This window comes from Lagenorhynchus albirostris, chromosome 3 (assembly GCF_949774975.1).
Source record: "Lagenorhynchus albirostris chromosome 3, mLagAlb1.1, whole genome shotgun sequence".
NCBI lineage: Eukaryota > Metazoa > Chordata > Mammalia > Artiodactyla > Delphinidae > Lagenorhynchus > Lagenorhynchus albirostris.
In genome coordinates, this window is record NC_083097.1 from 155909420 (window position 1) to 155925977 (window position 16558).

General features: G+C 45.9%; 1 protein-coding gene across 1 annotated transcript in view; it reads left to right on the top strand.

Annotated features, from left to right (window-relative positions):
* Positions 1 to 16558, top strand: part of OBSCN (obscurin, cytoskeletal calmodulin and titin-interacting RhoGEF) — a 179017-nt gene that overhangs the window by 71961 nt on the left and 90498 nt on the right. Inside the window, exons 19-20 of the mRNA XM_060144488.1 lie at positions 7888 to 8163; positions 15750 to 16025. Coding sequence (XP_060000471.1) covers positions 7888 to 8163; positions 15750 to 16025 — 552 coding nt within the window. The remainder of the gene's footprint in view (positions 1 to 7887; positions 8164 to 15749; positions 16026 to 16558) is intronic.

Sequence of the window (16558 nt, forward strand, 5' to 3'; positions counted from 1 at the left end):
GAGGCTATATAGTTTTCAAGATAAGGGGATCCCAGTGCGGCAATATTTACCGCATCAGAGGAACGTAGTAGTGAGGTCAGAAATAGCTCTTTGCAGCAGTGGTTTCCTGCACTACCACGGACAAATCCCCCCTCCGTCTGTCTCCCAGCCCCCTCCCCGCCGTCACAATTTTATCTGTTGCTGTACTGTGTTTCGAGAAGTCGGGGAGGGATGTTGTCTTCATAAATAGTGGTTGGACCACTTACCCATAGGGAAAAATTAAACTGTACTGACAATTCCCAGCACACACAAAAGTACACTCATGGTGGGTTAGAAACCTCAGTGTTAAAAGTTACAAACGAAAACAGAGTCCGATGATACCGTGGTTTCTTTAAAGACGGAAGGTAAGGGAAGTATTCTTAAATGGAACACAAATGCTCCAAACTCAAAGGGCTGAAATGGACATCGGTGACACTCTTGAAGGGAAAAACTTTGATTCATCGGAGGACTCGATCACACAGTGAAAATGCGAGTACCACAGCTGGGAATAACCTTGAAGGCTAGCAATCTGTCCTTCTCTAGTATTTCAATGCATAAAGAGTGCCTAGAGATGGAGAGAAGAGAGAGCCTACTATTGGGGAGTAGGCAAAAATATGAATTGGGTCCCAAGGAAGAACAAGAGTACTGGGGACCCCAATCGTTTGGGGAAAGGCGGTCAGCTTCTTTATACCTCAGACAATGGAAAAGAAAGCCATGGGGAGGTGGTAGCACACTCACCAGATTGCCACAAGTTGACCGTACTAAGTGTAGGCCAGGGCCCCGAGCCTCAGTGATTTCCATGGACTGCAGGTGCAAAGTTCCCTGCTTAGGCGTATGGAGAAGACTGTGGCCCCATCTGGGAAGGTTTGGGAACACTCGCGTGTGACCCCGCAGATGCCATGAGCAGGGGAGAAGTCTCTTCCAAAGCACACCCTCCCCCCACCCGCCCACCGCTCGGACCAGCACACGTGGACGCGGGGGAGAATGCATCACTTGTGTTACCTGTTGCTGAGAAAGGCAGGGGCACTTCTGCAGGGCACACAGCTGGTGCAGAGCCTGGAGAAGTCTCCAGCTTGGCCCCCGCCCCACCTCCGCACCCTCGCGCCCGCCTGCCCCACGGCTCCCCACTCAGGTCTCTTTTGCCCAGGGCTGCCTTCCTGACTGAGATGGTGTCCTTGACGCATGTATCCCTCTCTGTCCCCAGAGCCCAAGGAGGTGTTTGCCAAGGAGCAGCCAGCACGCAGTGAAGTGCAGGCCGTGGCGGGGTCCAGAGCCACGCTGAGCTGCGAGGTGGCCCAGGCCCAGACGGAGGTGACGTGGTACAAGGATGGAAAGAAGCTGAGTTCGAGCTCGAAAGTGCGTGTGGAGGCCACGGGCCGAGGGCGGTGGCTGGTGGTGCAGCAGGCGGGCAAGGCAGACGCCGGGGAGTACAGCTGCGAGGCCGGGGGCCAGAGGGTCTCCTTCCACCTGGATGTCACAGGTCAGTCCTGGAGGAGGATCCTAAACCAGCCTATTTGGAGGTGATGAGGGGACGGTCTTGCGGCTTCCACAGACGGGTGTTCACTCGCCTGTAGCCTCCCAGTCTTCCATGTCCCACATTTATAGCCATTTTTGCCCGAGGGGAGAATGGATGGAGAGTGTGGGCGTGGAAGGAAGAGGGGCCATTTGTGTCCACCTGTCTCCATGCGGTAAGGCCCAGTCACAGTGTCTTAGCACCTGCCCAGAGTCTTCCTGTTGTTCCTGGTATCGGGACCCTGGCTGTCCCTGATGCATGGGGTCTGAGGTAGGCCTGGGGATATGTGACCTTCCTCCCATGGTACTTCTTTCCTGACACCTACCACATGGCCTATGCCGGGTCTCGGGTTGCCAGATGGGGTTTCAATTTCATTGATCGCAGATTAGTGGAGATGTTGACCACCCAGTCCCGCTTGGAATTATCTTAGCATGAACTTTGGATGGTCAGATTTGAGGTTTCTGGGATGCCCTTCCTTCAATTTCCTGGATAGGGAAGCTCCGGTTGCCTGTAGGTAGCAGAAGATAGGCGAAGTTTGTTGTCATGATCTTGCAAAGGGAGGAAGAAAGGAGGATTGGAATAGAGTCCCCTGTGCTATTTAGGGTGATCGTCTTAAATGCAATAGGATTTTGCCTTTGTCTTCAAACAGTTTGGATGCTGCGGGTCAGTATTCCCAATGGTGTTATATTGATGAATTTAGGAACAGAAAGTCGCTACTGCCCCATCGGTCTGCTTTGCTAATGAGGAGTTAGTGTACTAGCAGCAGACTCTGACTGGCAAAGCAGTCTTTATTTCGTTGCATTTTCCTAAAGGTTAGTGAGTGTCTCTGCCTCGTGGCTGGAACATAGGGCAGTCTATGAAATCAGGTTACTCGTCTTCTGTGAAGAGAGCCTTCATGCTGAGTAGGGGTGGGCTGCCATTCCACATTGACTCCTAGGTGCCAGGCCGTAACTGTTTGAGACCGTGACACCACAGGATGATTTATGGGCGTGTATAGATATCCCAGATCCCACCAGGCATTCCTGTAAAATGTGGCATTCGGAGAGTGTTAGAGAGTGTTCTAAGATAAAAGCTTTGAAAAGTTGTGAAGTTTGACTAAATCCTGGACAACTGTATGAAAACTGACACAAGAAGATGTAGAAAACTCAAAGAGTTGTATGACATGGCAGTCAGTAGGACCAATCATGAAAAATCCTCCCAAGAACTACCTGGTACTTCTCTGGTACAGTCTACAAACTATCCTGGAAAACTGTTATTCCATGCTTGTGGAGATGGTCTTAGAGATAGAAAAAGGAGATGCACTCCATAAGTCTCTTTAAATTCAGACATAACATCGACGCATACCAGAATCACTGAAGAAAGGCAGGAAGGATGAATGAAATTCCAGACGTATGTATTGCAAATATCACAGCCAAAATCATAAACGAATTGTTAGCAAAAGGAATTCAGCCATGCGTCCACAGGGTGGAGTCAGTGATGAGAGTCCTAGTCCAGGATTGCACGTTGTGTTGAAGGTTGGCAAAGTTAATATATATAAAGTATGGAAATAAGAGATTGAATCCAAAAGGATGTGGTCCTCTGAACGCATAGAGAATCAAATGGTTGATGAAATTTGATCATCCCAAATCCAGGCAAAAACTGTGAGAAAACTGAGCACCAGTTCCTGCCATATAATTCTTAAAATACTGCACAAAAGTGTTTTTGGGCCGCTCTGGGGGCGCAGTGTTTGAGAGTCTAACTGCCGATGCAGGGGACACGGGTTCGTGCCTCAGTCCGAGAAGATCCCACATGCCGCTGGGATCCCACATGCCGCTGGAGCAGCTGGGCCCGTGAGCCATGGCTGCTGAGCTTGCGCGTCCGGAGCCTGTGATCCGCCACAGGATAGACCACAACAGTGAGAGGCCCGTGTACCACCAAAAAAAAAAAAAAAAAAAAAAGGGCTCTTTTTTTAATGTTATAATAAAATTCCTCCAACAACAACAACAGCAACAACAAGAGCAGCATCCCACTGAACGTGTCCCTGCCAATCTTTGATGTGAGGGAGAACACACGTGGGCCTCTGTAGTCACTGAGCAGATTCAGGAAGAGCATAAAATCACTGGCAACGGGTTTAGAAACACTCAAGGTAGAATTTGCTGATGATGTGATTATCAACTCAGACAATCCGATGGATCAATTATTAGGCTGTGTACGATTGTTGAGTAAGATTAGGGTGTAAGAGAATGAACATGCAGAAGACATTTCCACAGCTATGTCCTGGCTAGAAACGCTGGGCAAGTGAAACTTTTGTGAAGGAGTTAAAATGGCACAATTGTATCATGTTCCTAATTCCAGATCTGACAAAAGGTGCTACGAAAATATGTGGGGAAATTAGTACACATTCTTGAGAGAGAGTCAGAGGTTTCCATCGATGGAACGTAATCTGAGGAGAAAAATCAGAGATGTTGATTAACAATGAAAATCGAAGCAAATTTGTGTTTTGGGTGGTCGGATGGTAGAATAGCAGGCACATTCCAAAGACAGGGTACAGCCAATATGCTATTTGCTTGCAGAAGCGCGGTGAGAGCGCTTCCTAAGAGCCATAGTCAAGAATGATCGTGAGACTATATAGTTTTCAAGATAAGGGGATCCCAGTGTGGCGATATTTACCACATCAGAGGAACGTAGTAGTGAGGTCAGAAATAGCTCTTTGCAGCAGTGGTTTCCTGCACTACCACGGACAAATCCCCCCTCCATCTGTCTCCCAGCCCCCTCCCCGCCGTCACAATTTTATCTGTTGCTGTGCTGTGCGTTCGAGAACTCGAGGAGGGATGTTGTCTTCATAAATAGTGGTTGGACCACTTACCCACAGGGAAAACTTAAACTGTACTGACAATTCCCAGCACACACAAAAGTACACTCGTGGTGGGTTAGAAACCTCAGTGTTAAAAGGTACAAACCAAAAGACAGTCCGGTGATACCGTGGTTTCTTTAAAGACGGAAGGTAAGGTAAGATTTCTTAAATGGAACAGAAATGCTCCAAACTGAAAGCGTGAAATGGACATAGGTGACACTATTGAAGGGAAAAATTTTGATTCATCGGAGGACTCGATCACACAGTGAAAATGCGAGTCCCACAGTTGGGAATAACCTTGAAAGCTAGCAGTCTGTCCTTCTCTAGTATTTCAATGCATAAAGAGTGCCTAGAGATCAATGGAGAGAAGAGAGGGCCTACTATTGGTGAGTGGGCAAAAATTTGAATAGTTGCACCAGGAAGAACAAAAGAGTAATGGGAACCCCAGCGTACGCGGAAAGGTGCTCAGCTTCTTTACACCTCAGACAATGGAAAAGAAAGCCATGGGGAGGTGGTAGCACACCCACCAGATTGCCACAAGTTGACCGTACTAAGTGTAGGCCAGGGCCCCGAGCCTCAGTGATTTCCATGGACTGCAGGTACAAAGTTCCTTGCTTAGGCGGATGGAGAAGACTGTGGCCCCATCTGGGAAGGTTTGGGAACAGTTGTGTGTGACCCCGCAGAAGCCATGAGCAGGGGAGAAGGCTATTCCAAAGCTCACCCTCCCCCCACCCCCCCACCCCCCGGACCAGCACATGTGGACGCAGGGGAGAATGCATCACTTGTGTTACTTGTCACTGAGAAAGGCAGGGGCACTTCTGCAGGGCACACGGCTGGTGCAGAGCCTGGAGAAATCTCCAGCTTGGCCCCCGCACCCCCTCCGCACCCCTCGCACTTGCCTGGTACACGGCTCCCCACTCAGGTCTCCTTTGCCCAGGGCTGCCTTCCTGACTGAGATGGTGTCCTTGACGCATGTATCCCTCCCTGTCCCCAGAGCCCAAGGAGGTGTTTGCCAAGGAGCAGCCGGCACGCAGTGAAGTGCAGGCCGTGGCGGGGTCCAGTGCCACGCTGAGCTGCGAGGTGGCCCAGGCCCAGACGGAGGTGACGTGGTACAAGAATGGAAAGAAGCTGAGTTCGAGCTCGAAAGTGCGTGTGGAGGCCACGGGCCGAGGGCGGCGGCTGGTGGTGCAGCAGGCGGGCAAGGCAGACGCCGGGGAGTACAGCTGCGAGGTCGGGGGCCAGAGGGTCTCCTTCCACCTGGATGTCACAGGTCAGTCTTGGAGGAGGATACTGAGCTAGCCTATTTGGAGGTGATGAGGGGATGGTCTTACGGCCTCCACAGATGGGTGTTCACTCGCCTGTAGCCTCCCAGTCTTCCACGTCCCACATTTTTAGCTATGTTTGCCCGAGGGAGGATGGATGGAGAGTGTGGGCGTGGAAGGAAGAGGGGCCATTTGTGTCCACCTGTCTCCATGTGGTAAGGCCCAGTCATGCTGTCTTAGCACCTGCCCAGAGCCTTCCTGTTGCTCCTGGTATTGGGACCCTGGCTCTCCCTAATGCTTGGGGTCTGAGGTAGGCCTGGGGATATGTGACTTTCCTCCCATGGTACGTCTTTCCTGACACCTACCACATGGCTCATGCCAGGTCTTGGGTTGCTAGATGGGGTTTCAGTTTCATTGGTTGCAGATTAGTGGAGATGTTGGCCACCGGGTCCTGCTTGGAATTATCTTAGGAGTGAACTTTGGATGGTCATATTTGAGGCTAATGTGACGCCCTTCCTTCAATTTCCTGGATAGGGAAGCTCCAGTTGCCTGTAGGTAGCAGAAGATAGGCCAAGTTTGTTGTCATGATCTTGCAAAGGGTGAGAGAAAGGAGGATTGGAATAGAGTCCCCTGTGCTGTTTAGGGTGATCTTCTTAAATGCAATAGGATTTTGCCTTTGTCTTCAAACAGTTTGCATGCTGCGGGTCAGTATTCCCCATGGCATTTGTGAAAGAGTTAAATGGGCACAATTGTATCATTTTTCTAATTCCAGGTCTGATAAAAATTTCGACGAGACTATGTGGGGAAATTAGTACACATTCTTGAGAGAGAGTCAGAGGTTTCCTTGGACGGGCAGTAATCTGAGGAGAATAATCAGAGATGTTGATTAACAATGAAAATCGAAGCAAATTTGTGTTTTGGGTGGTCGGATGGTAGAATAGCAGGCAGATTCCAAAGACAGGGTACAGCCAATATGCTATTTGCTTGCAGAAGCGCGGTGAGAGCGCTTCCTAAGAGCCATAGTCAAGAATGATCGTGAGACTATATAGTTTTCAAGATAAGGGGATCCCAGTGCAGCGATATTTACCGCATCAGAGGAATTTAGTAGTGAGGTCAGCAAGAGCTCCTTGCAGCGTTGCTTTACTGCACCACCAGGGACAAATCCCCCCTCCGCCCCCATCCCAGCCCCCTCCCCGCTGCCACAATTTCCTCTGTTACTGTGCTCTGTGTTCGAGAAGTTGAAGAGGGATGTTGTCTTCATAAATAGTGCTTGGACCCCTTACCCACAGGGAAAAATTAAACTGTACTGACAATTCACAGCACACACAAAAGTACACTCGTGGTGGGTTAGAAACCTCAGTGTGAAAAGGTACAAACCAAAAGACAGTCCGGTGATACCGTGGTTTCTTTAAAGACGGAAGGTAAGGGAAGATTTCTTAAATGGAACACAAATGCTCCAAACTCAAAGGGCTGAAATGGACATCGGTGACACTCTTGAAGGGAAAAACTGATTCATCGGAGGACTCGATCACATAGTGAAAATGGGGGTCCCACAGTTGGGAATAACTTTGAAAGCTAGCAATCTGTCCTTCTCTAGTATTTCAATGCATAAAGAGTGCCTAGAGATGGAGAGAAGAGAGAGCCTACTATTGGTGAGTAGGCAAAAATATGAATTGGGTCCCCAGGAAGAACAAAAGAGTAATGGGGACCCCGGTCGTTCGGGGAAAGGCGCTCAGCTTCTTTATTCCTCCGACAATGGAAAGGAAAGCCACGGGGAGGTTCCAGCACTCCGCAGAGATCGCCACAAGGTGACCGTACTAAGTGTAGGCCAGGGCCCCGAGCCTCAGTGATTTCCATGGACTGCAGGTGCAAAGTTCCCTGCTTAGGCGGATGGAGAAGACTGTGGCCCCATCTGGGAAGGTTTGGGAACACTTGCGTGTGACCCGCAGGTGCTATGAGGACGGGAGAAGTCTCTTCAAAAAGCGCACCCTCCCCCGACCCCCCCACTCCCCGGACCAGCTCATGCGGACCCGGGGGAGAATGCATCACTTGTGTTACTTATCGCTGAGAAAGGCAGGGGCACTTCTGCGGGGCACACGGCTGGTGCAGAGCCTGGAGAAGTCTCCAGCTTGGGCCCCGCCCCACCTCCGCACCCCTCGCACCCGCCTGGCCCACGGCTCCCCACTCAGGTCTCTTTTGCCCAGGGCTGCTTTCCTGACTGAGATGGTGTCCTTGACCCATGTATCCCTCCCTGTCCCCAGAGCCCAAGGAGGTGTTTGCCAAGGAGCAGCCAGCACACAGTGAAGTGCAGGCCATGGCGGGGTCCAGTGCCACGCTGAGCTGCGAGGTGGCCCAGGCCCAGACGGAGGTGACGTGGTACAAGGATGGAAAGAAGCTGAGTTCGAGCTCGAAAGTGCGTGTGGAGGCCACGGGCCGAGGGCGGCGGCTGGTGGTGCAGCAGGCGGGCAAGGCAGACGCCGGGGAGTACAGCTGCGAGGCCGGGGGCCAGAGGGTCTCCTTCCACCTGGATGTCACAGGTCAGTCCTGGAGGAGGATACTGAGCTAGCCTATTTGGAGGTGATGAGGGGACGGTCTTGCAGCCTCCACAGACGGGTGTTCACTTGCCTGTAGCCTCCCAGTTCCACTTCCCACGTTTATAGCCATTTTTGCCAGGGGGAGGATGGATGGAGAGGCTGGGCGTGGAAGGAAGAGGGGCCCTTTGTGTCCACCTGTCTCCATGCGGTAAGGCCCAGTCACAGTGTCTTAGCACCTGCCCAGAGCCTTCCTCTTGTTCCTGGCCCTCCCTGATGCATGGCGTCTGAGGTCGGCCTGGGGATATGTGGCTTTCCTCTCATCATATATCTTTCATAACACCTGCAACATGTCCTCATCCGGCAGATGCCGTGTCTTAGTTTGTCAGATGGGGTTTCAACTTCCTTGATCCCGGATTAGTGGAGGTACTGTTCCACAATCCAGCTTGGAATTTCTTAGGAGTGAACTTTTGATGATCAGATTCATGTTTCTGGGACGTCCTTCCTTCCTTTTCCTGGATAGGGAAGCTCCGGTTGCCTGTAGGTAGCAGAAGATAGGCCCAAGTTTTGTTGTCACGATCTTGGAAAGGGAGGAAGAAAGGAGGAATGGTATAGAGTCCCCTGTGCTATTTAGGGTGATCTTCTCAAATGCAATAGGATTTTGTCTTTGTCTTCAAACTGTTTGAATGATGTGGGTCAGTATTCCCCGTGGCCTTATTTTGATGAATTTAGGAACAGAAAGGAAAAATTCGCTTCTGCCCCATCAGTCTGCTTTGCTAATGAGGAGTTAGTGTACCAGCTGCTGTCTCTGACGGGCAAAGTGGTCTTTATTTCGTTGCATTTTCCTAAAGGTTAGTGAGTGTCTCTGCCTCGTGGCTGGAAGAATGGGCAGTCTAAGAAATTAGGTTACTCATCTTGTGTAAAGAGAGTCTTCATGCTGAGTTGGGGTGGGCTGCCAGTCCACATTGACTCCTAGGTGCCAACCCATAACTGTTTGAGACCGTGACACCATAGGATGATTTATGGATGTCTATAGATATCCCAGATCCGACCAGGCATTTCTGTAAAATGTGGCATTTGGAGAATATTAGAGAGTGTTTTTAAATAAAATCTTTGAAACGTTGTGAAATTTGACTAAATCCTGGCCAGCTGTATGAAAACTGACACAAGAAGATATAGAAATCTCAAAGAGCTGTATGACTTTTCAATCAGTAGGAAGAATAGTGAAATATATTCTCAAGAACTACCTCGAAGTTCTCTGGTACACTCTCCAAAATATCCTGAAAAACTCTTATTTCATGCTTGCGGAGATGGTCTTAGAGACAGAAGAAGGAGATGCACTCCATAACTTTCTTTATGCAAAGAATATGACATAGATACCAGAACCACACAAGAAAGGCAGGAAGAATGAGTGAAATTCCAGATGTATCTATTGTGGTTATCAAAGCCCAAATCATAAATTAAGTGTTAGTAAAAGGAATTCAGTCATATATGCAGGGGGTAGAGATCAGTTATGAAAGTCATAGTCTAGGATTGCACCTTGGGTTGAATGTTGGCAACGTCAATAGATGTAAGGCTTGACATCAAGAGATTGAATGCAAAAAATGTGATCATCTCAATGAGCACAGAATCAAATATTTGATTAAATTTAAATGTCCTATATCGAGGCAAAAATTTGATAAAATGGAGCATCAGTTCCTTCCATAATATTCTTAGCAAATTGTATAAAAGTGTTCTTTTTTTATATTATAAAATACATATACAATAGTAGCAACAGCAACATCCCAGTTAATGGGTATCTGGAAACCCTGATGTGAGTGACAGTACACTGACTAACCACTGAGTCAAGTATGAAGGATCATAAAATCACTGGCAAAAGTTTTCGAGAATCTAAAGTTGGAATATGCTGATGATGTGATTATCAATTCAGAGAACCCCCAAAATTATTTTTTGACTGTGTACGATTCTTGAGTAGGATTCGTGTTTAAAGAAGTCAATATGCAGAAAACATTTCTAAATCTAAGTTCATGGAAACATGGATTGTTGGGTGTATCCTGGAGGGAGAGAGGCAGTTCTTTTATATCATGGGTTGTTTTCCATGTAATAATCCTTAGTCACATTTTCCTAGCTTGTTCAGACTCCATTGGTGGTCTTTGGTGTCTGTCACTCTGGGTCTACCTGTTGCATAGGACTGAGGTAGACGAGATATCTGTCCACTGGGGTTTTTGTGGCAGATCATCTAGATCCTTACCAAGAACACTTGAGGTTCCTGTTAGTAAGAGATGTTTCAATTCATTGAAGCAGAATAAGGGAAAATGTTGGTCACACAATAATACTTGGAATTATTTCATGGCTGAATTTTGTATTATAAAGTTTCAGGTGTCCTGGGACAGCAATTTTCACATTGATAAGTAAGCTCTCTGAACACAGATGGAGCAAAATATAGATCCATATTTTGCTGCAATGTGAATACAAAATTCACAAAGAACAGAGGATTACAAATTGATCAATTCCTAGAAACTATGGCAAAACTCACACAATGGAAAATAGACAAGTTGTACAGCCGATAATCATTTTTTTAAACATCTCTATTGGAGTATAATTGCTTTACAATGGTGTGTTAGTTTCTGCTTTATAACAAAGTGAATCAGCTATACATATACATATATCCCCATATCTCCTCCCTCTTGCGTCTCCCTGCCATCCTCCCTATCCCACCCCTCTAGGTGGTCACAAAGCACCGAGCTGATCTCCCTGTGCTATGTGGCTGCTTCCCACTAGCTATCTATTTTACATCTGGTAATGTATATATGACCATGCCACTCTCTCACTTCGTCCCAGCTTACCCTTCCCCCTCCCCATGTCCTCAAGACCATTCTCTATGTCTGTGTCTTTATTCCTGTCCTGCCCCAAGGTTCTTCAGAACCTTTTTTTTTTTTTTAGATTCCATATATATGTGTTAGCATATGGTATTTGTTTTTCTCTTTCTGACTACTTCACTCTGTATGACAGACTCCAGGTCCATCCACCTCACTACAAAAAACTCAATTTCGTTTCTTTTTGTGGCTGAGTAATATTCCATTGTATATATGTGCCACATCTTCTTTATCTATTCATGTTGATGGACACTTAGGTTGTTTCCATGTCCTGGCTATTGTAAATAGAGCTGCAATGAACATTGTAGTACATGACTCTTTTTTTTGGGGGGTGGGTACACGGGCCTCTCACTGTTGTGGCCTCTTCCGTTGCAGAGCACAGGCTTCGGACGCGCAGGCTCCGCGGCCATGGCTCACAGGCCCATCCGCTCTGCGGCATGTGGGATCTTCCCGGACTGGGGCACGAGCCCGTGTCCCCTGCATCGGCAGGCGGACTCCCAACCACTGCGCCACCAGGGAAGCCCTGCATGACTGTTTTTGAATTATGGTTTGCTCAGGGTATATACCAGGTAGTGGGATTGCTGGGTCATATGGTAGTTCCATTTTTAGTTTTTAAGGGACCTCCATACTGTTCTCCATAGTGGCTGTATCAATTTACATTCCCACCAACAGTGCAAGAGGGTTCTCTTTTCTCCACACCCTCTCCAGCATTCATTGTTTGTAGATTTTTTGATGATGGTCATTCTGACTGGTGTGAGGTGATACCTCATTGTAGTTGTGATTTGCATTTCTCTAATGATTAGTGATGTTGAACATCCTTTCGTTTGTTTGTTGGCAATCTGTATATCTTGTTTGGAGAAATGTCTATTTAGGTCTTCTGCCCATGTTTGGATTGGGTTGTTTGTTTTTTTGATATTGAGCTGCATGAGCTGCTTGTAAATTTTGGAGATTAATCCTTTGTCAGTTGCTTCATTTGCAAATATGTTCTCCCGTGCTGAGGGTTGTGTTTTCATCTTGTTTATGGTTTCCTTTGCTCTGCAAAAGCTTCTAAGTTTCGTTAGGTCCCATTTGTTTACTTTTGTTTTTATTTCCATTTCTCTAGGAGGTGGGTCGAAAAGGATCTTGTTGTGATTTATGTTATAGAGTGTTCTGCCTTTGTTTTCCTCTAAGAGTTTTATAGTGTCTGGCCTTACATTTAGGTCTTTAATCCATTTGGAGTTTATTTTTGTGTATGGTGTTAGGGAGTGTTCTAATTTCATACTTTTACATGTACCTGTCCAGCTTTCCCAGCACCGCTTATTGAAGAGGCTGTCTTTCCTCCACTGTATATTCTTGCCTCTTTTATCAAAGATAAGGTGACCATATGTGCACGGGTTTATCTCTGTGCTTTCTATCCTGTTCCATTGATCTATATTTCTGTTTTCATGTCAGTACCATACTGTCTTGATTACTGTAGTTTTGTAGTATAGTCTGAAGTCCAGGAGCCTGATTCCTCCAACTCTGTTTTTCTCAAGATTGCTTTGGGTATTCGGGGTCTTTTGTGTTTCTATACAAATTGTGAAATTTTTTATTCTACTTCTGTAAAAAATGCCATTGGTAGTTTGATAGGGGTTGCATTGAATCTGTAGATTGCTTTGGGTAGTATAGTCATTTTCTCAATGTTGATTCTTCCAGTCCAGGAACATGGTCTATCTCTCCATCTGTTTGTATTATCTTTAATTTCTTTCATCAGTGTCTTATAGTTTTCTGCATACAGGTCTTTTGTCTCCTTAGGTAGGTTTATTGCTAGGTATTTTATTCTTTTTGTTGCAATGGTAAATGGGAGTGTTTCCTTAATTTCTCTTTCAGATTTTTCATCATTAGTGTATAGGAATGCAAGAGATTTCTGTGCATTAATTTTGTATCCTGCTACTTTACCAAAGTCATTGATTAGATCTAGTAGTTTTCTGGTAGCATCTTTAGGATTCTCTATGTATAGTATAATGTCACCTGCAAACAGTGACAGCTTTACTTCTTCTTTTCCGATTTGGATTCCTTTTATTTCTTTTTCTTCTCTGATTGCTGTGGCTAAAACTTCCAATACTATGTTGAATAAGAGTGGTGAGAGTGGACAACCTTGTCTTGTCCCTGATCTTAGAGGAAATGCTTTCAGTTTTTCACCATTGAGAATGATGTTGGCTGTGTGTTTGTCATATATGGCCTTTATTATGTTGAGGTAAGTTCCCTCTATGCCTACTTTCTGGAGGGTTTTTATTATAAATGGGTGTTGAATTTTGTTGAAAGCTTTTTCTGCCAGCTGATATTCTTTTAAATAAATGGAACCATAATAAATAATCTCACAGCAGAAATCTAAACCCACTCACTCCACTGTTAAATTGTGCTGAGTATTCTGGAATGCAATTATTCCATGTTCATACAGATTCTTCTGTAGTATTGATAAATGGAATACACGCTCTAATTCATTTTATGTGTAGAACATATCATTGATACCAAAATCTGATAAGGTAAATATGAAGAAGTAACACAGTTTAATTTATTGATGATATCAAGGCTAATATCTTCAACAAAATAGTAGCAAACTGAATTCAACAGGTTATCAAGAGGAAAATACACTCTGAGAACAGTCCTATTGCAGGAGTGCAAGGTTTATCTAACACAAGGAACAGTACAAAATGTATAGAAAGATTGATGTCAAGAAAATAAAAGAAAAATGATACTATTTCCCCAATAAATGGAGATTAAAAATACTCAATGAAATATAACATCATATATCCAGGAGAAATACTTGATAAAATTTAGCATCAATTCCTGCCATAAAATTCTTACCAAAGTATAAATAAAATGTTCTTCTTTCATTTAATAATTGGTAGTGTAGAGAAAACTAGCTAACATCGCACATAAAGTGAAACTTGAAAGCATTGCCTTTGAAGTAGGGAACAAGACAAGGAAACCAATTTTCACCACTGTAATGCTACATTTATAGCACAGTAAGGAGGGAAATTGGAACTCACAGATGATATGATTATCAGTTTAGAAAATCTAGAAACATTAATTACTACACTTAGTAAGAGAGTTGCGAAACATTACCGCATACAAAAATAATATAGAGGGCTTCCCTGGTGGCGCAGTGGTTGAGAGTCCACCTGCCGATGCAGGGGACATGGGTTCATGCTCTGGTCCGGGAAGATCCCACATGCCGCGGAGCGGCTGGGCCCGTGAGCCATGGCCACTGAGCCTGCGTGTGTGGAGCCTGTGCTCTGCAATGGGAGAGGCCACAACAGTGAGAGGCCCATGTACCAAAAAAAATATACAGAAAACAGTTCTATAGCTATATACCAGAAACAAGAAACTGGAAAATGAAATTTTCAGAGTTACAATAACATTAGATGGGTCATTTTACCGGTTCCAAGTCTAAGAAAGGATCTTGAGACACTTTGTGGGAGAAATGATTAGACATTGTAGAGAGGCAGGCAAAAAGATACAAATAAATGGATACGAATCTATGGAAGACCTAGAAGTGTTTAATTCCCATTAAACCCCAAATAATAGGTCTTTTGGGTGTGAGAATATTGACAAGTTGATTGCAAACGCCAGTCAAAGAACAGAATGAGGACATTTGCGCTAACCTAAATCAAGACTTTTATTTTAAGTTACAGCAGTTTGGACAAGTGGGTCTCAGTGCAGAGATAGATAAATAGCCCAAGGGACTGGAATGGTGAGTTCACGCTGAGGTGGAGAGAAAGGAGGGTCTTTTCATAAATGGTACTAAGACCATTAACTATATGGAAAAATAAAATAACACTGGAATCTACCTCCTAGAACACAAAGAACCAACTCCAGGCAGGTTAGAGACCTCTGTATGAAAGGTAGAACAAGCTTTTATCAGATAATAGAGGTTATTTAATGACCTCAGGATAATGAAGGATTTTTAAACAGAACATAAATGCAGAAACCACAAAGGACAAATTGATATCAAATTGATATATCTGCCTGTAACAGACTTAATTAAATAACTTAATTTCACCAGAAACATCATAAAGGAATGAAAAGGTAGAGCATGAAAATGGGGAGGACAGGTAAACACACATAAGCATCAACACTCTATAGCATTTATTTATATAAAGAGCTCCTAAATGAATATGGAAAAAACAGACAATGCTAATTTTGAAACTTGTGGAAAACTTGAACAGTGACACCACAGAAGAGTAAACCACAGAATGACCAAAAAATTCATAAAGATTCTTCACTTTGTGAATCATCAGGACCATGCAATAGACAGCCAGATGGTGTAAATTCACTCCCACCAGGTTGCCACCAGTCGACAATACTGAGAATAGGCAAGAGGGTGGAGTCTCAGGAACTCTCATTCACTGCAGATGAGAACATGACCTGCACAACTGTATGGGAAAGACTCTGGCCTCATCTAGGAAGGCTGAGGAATGCATGACTCTACGGCTCCTCTCCTAGAGGATTTGTGCAGGGGAGAAGTCTTTCCCAGCTTCTCACCGGAACAGCCTACATAGATCAGGAGAACGTAGAAATAAAGTGTGTCACTTGTTGCTGAGAAGGTGGTGGAGCTTCTCTAGGTCACACGGCTGGTGCAAAGCCTGGAGAAGTTTCCTGTCTTCCTGCCTTCCTGTTTAGTCGTTCTTTCCACAGTGCTGCATCTTGACTTAGATGGTATCTTTGACCCTATGCATCCCTCCCTTCCCCCAGAGCCCAAGGAGGTGTTTGCCAAGGAGCAGCCGGCACGCAGTGAAGTGCAGGCCGTGGCGGGGTCCAGTGCCACGCTGAGCTGCGAGGTGGCCCAGGCCCAGACGGAGGTGACGTGGTACAAGGATGGAAAGAAGCTGAGTTCGAGCTCGAAAGTACGTGTGGAAGCCAAGGGCTGCACCCGGCAGCTGGTGGTGCAGCAGGCAGGGAAGGTGGATGCTGGAGAGTACAGCTGTGAAGCCAGGGGCCAGAGGGTCTCCTTCCACCTGGATGTCACAGGTCAGTTATTTGGGAGGGATGCTAAATTAGCCCTTTATGGAGATGATGTGACTGGCTTATAGCCGTGACAGACCCAGTGGTCTTTCCATTACATTTAATCTCTTTACATCTCCCATCTCCCCACCTCCCACTTTCATGCTTGTGCCTGATCCCAGGGACACTGGATGGGAAGGGTGTGTATGGAAGGAAGAGTGTCCCCTCTTGTGCACCATGAGTGGTGTTTCCATGTTGTAATGTTCCAGGTGATCTTTGGTGTCCAGGACCCTGGCTCCATCTTGCCCTTGGGGTCTCGAGTAGACCAGATGTCTCTCACCTTAGGATATGTGAATGTACTTTTGGATGTTCTAGCAGCATCCAGATTCCCTCACCCAGCACCATATGAGGATTCGCCCTAATCAGAGACGTTTGTATTTCTTTGAACCTGATAAGGGGAAGTTTCAGGCACATAATCATACTTGGCATTACCTCAAGTCTGAATTTTGGATCAGCAAAGTTTTAGTTGTCTTGGGACACTCTTCCTTCCTTGCACATGG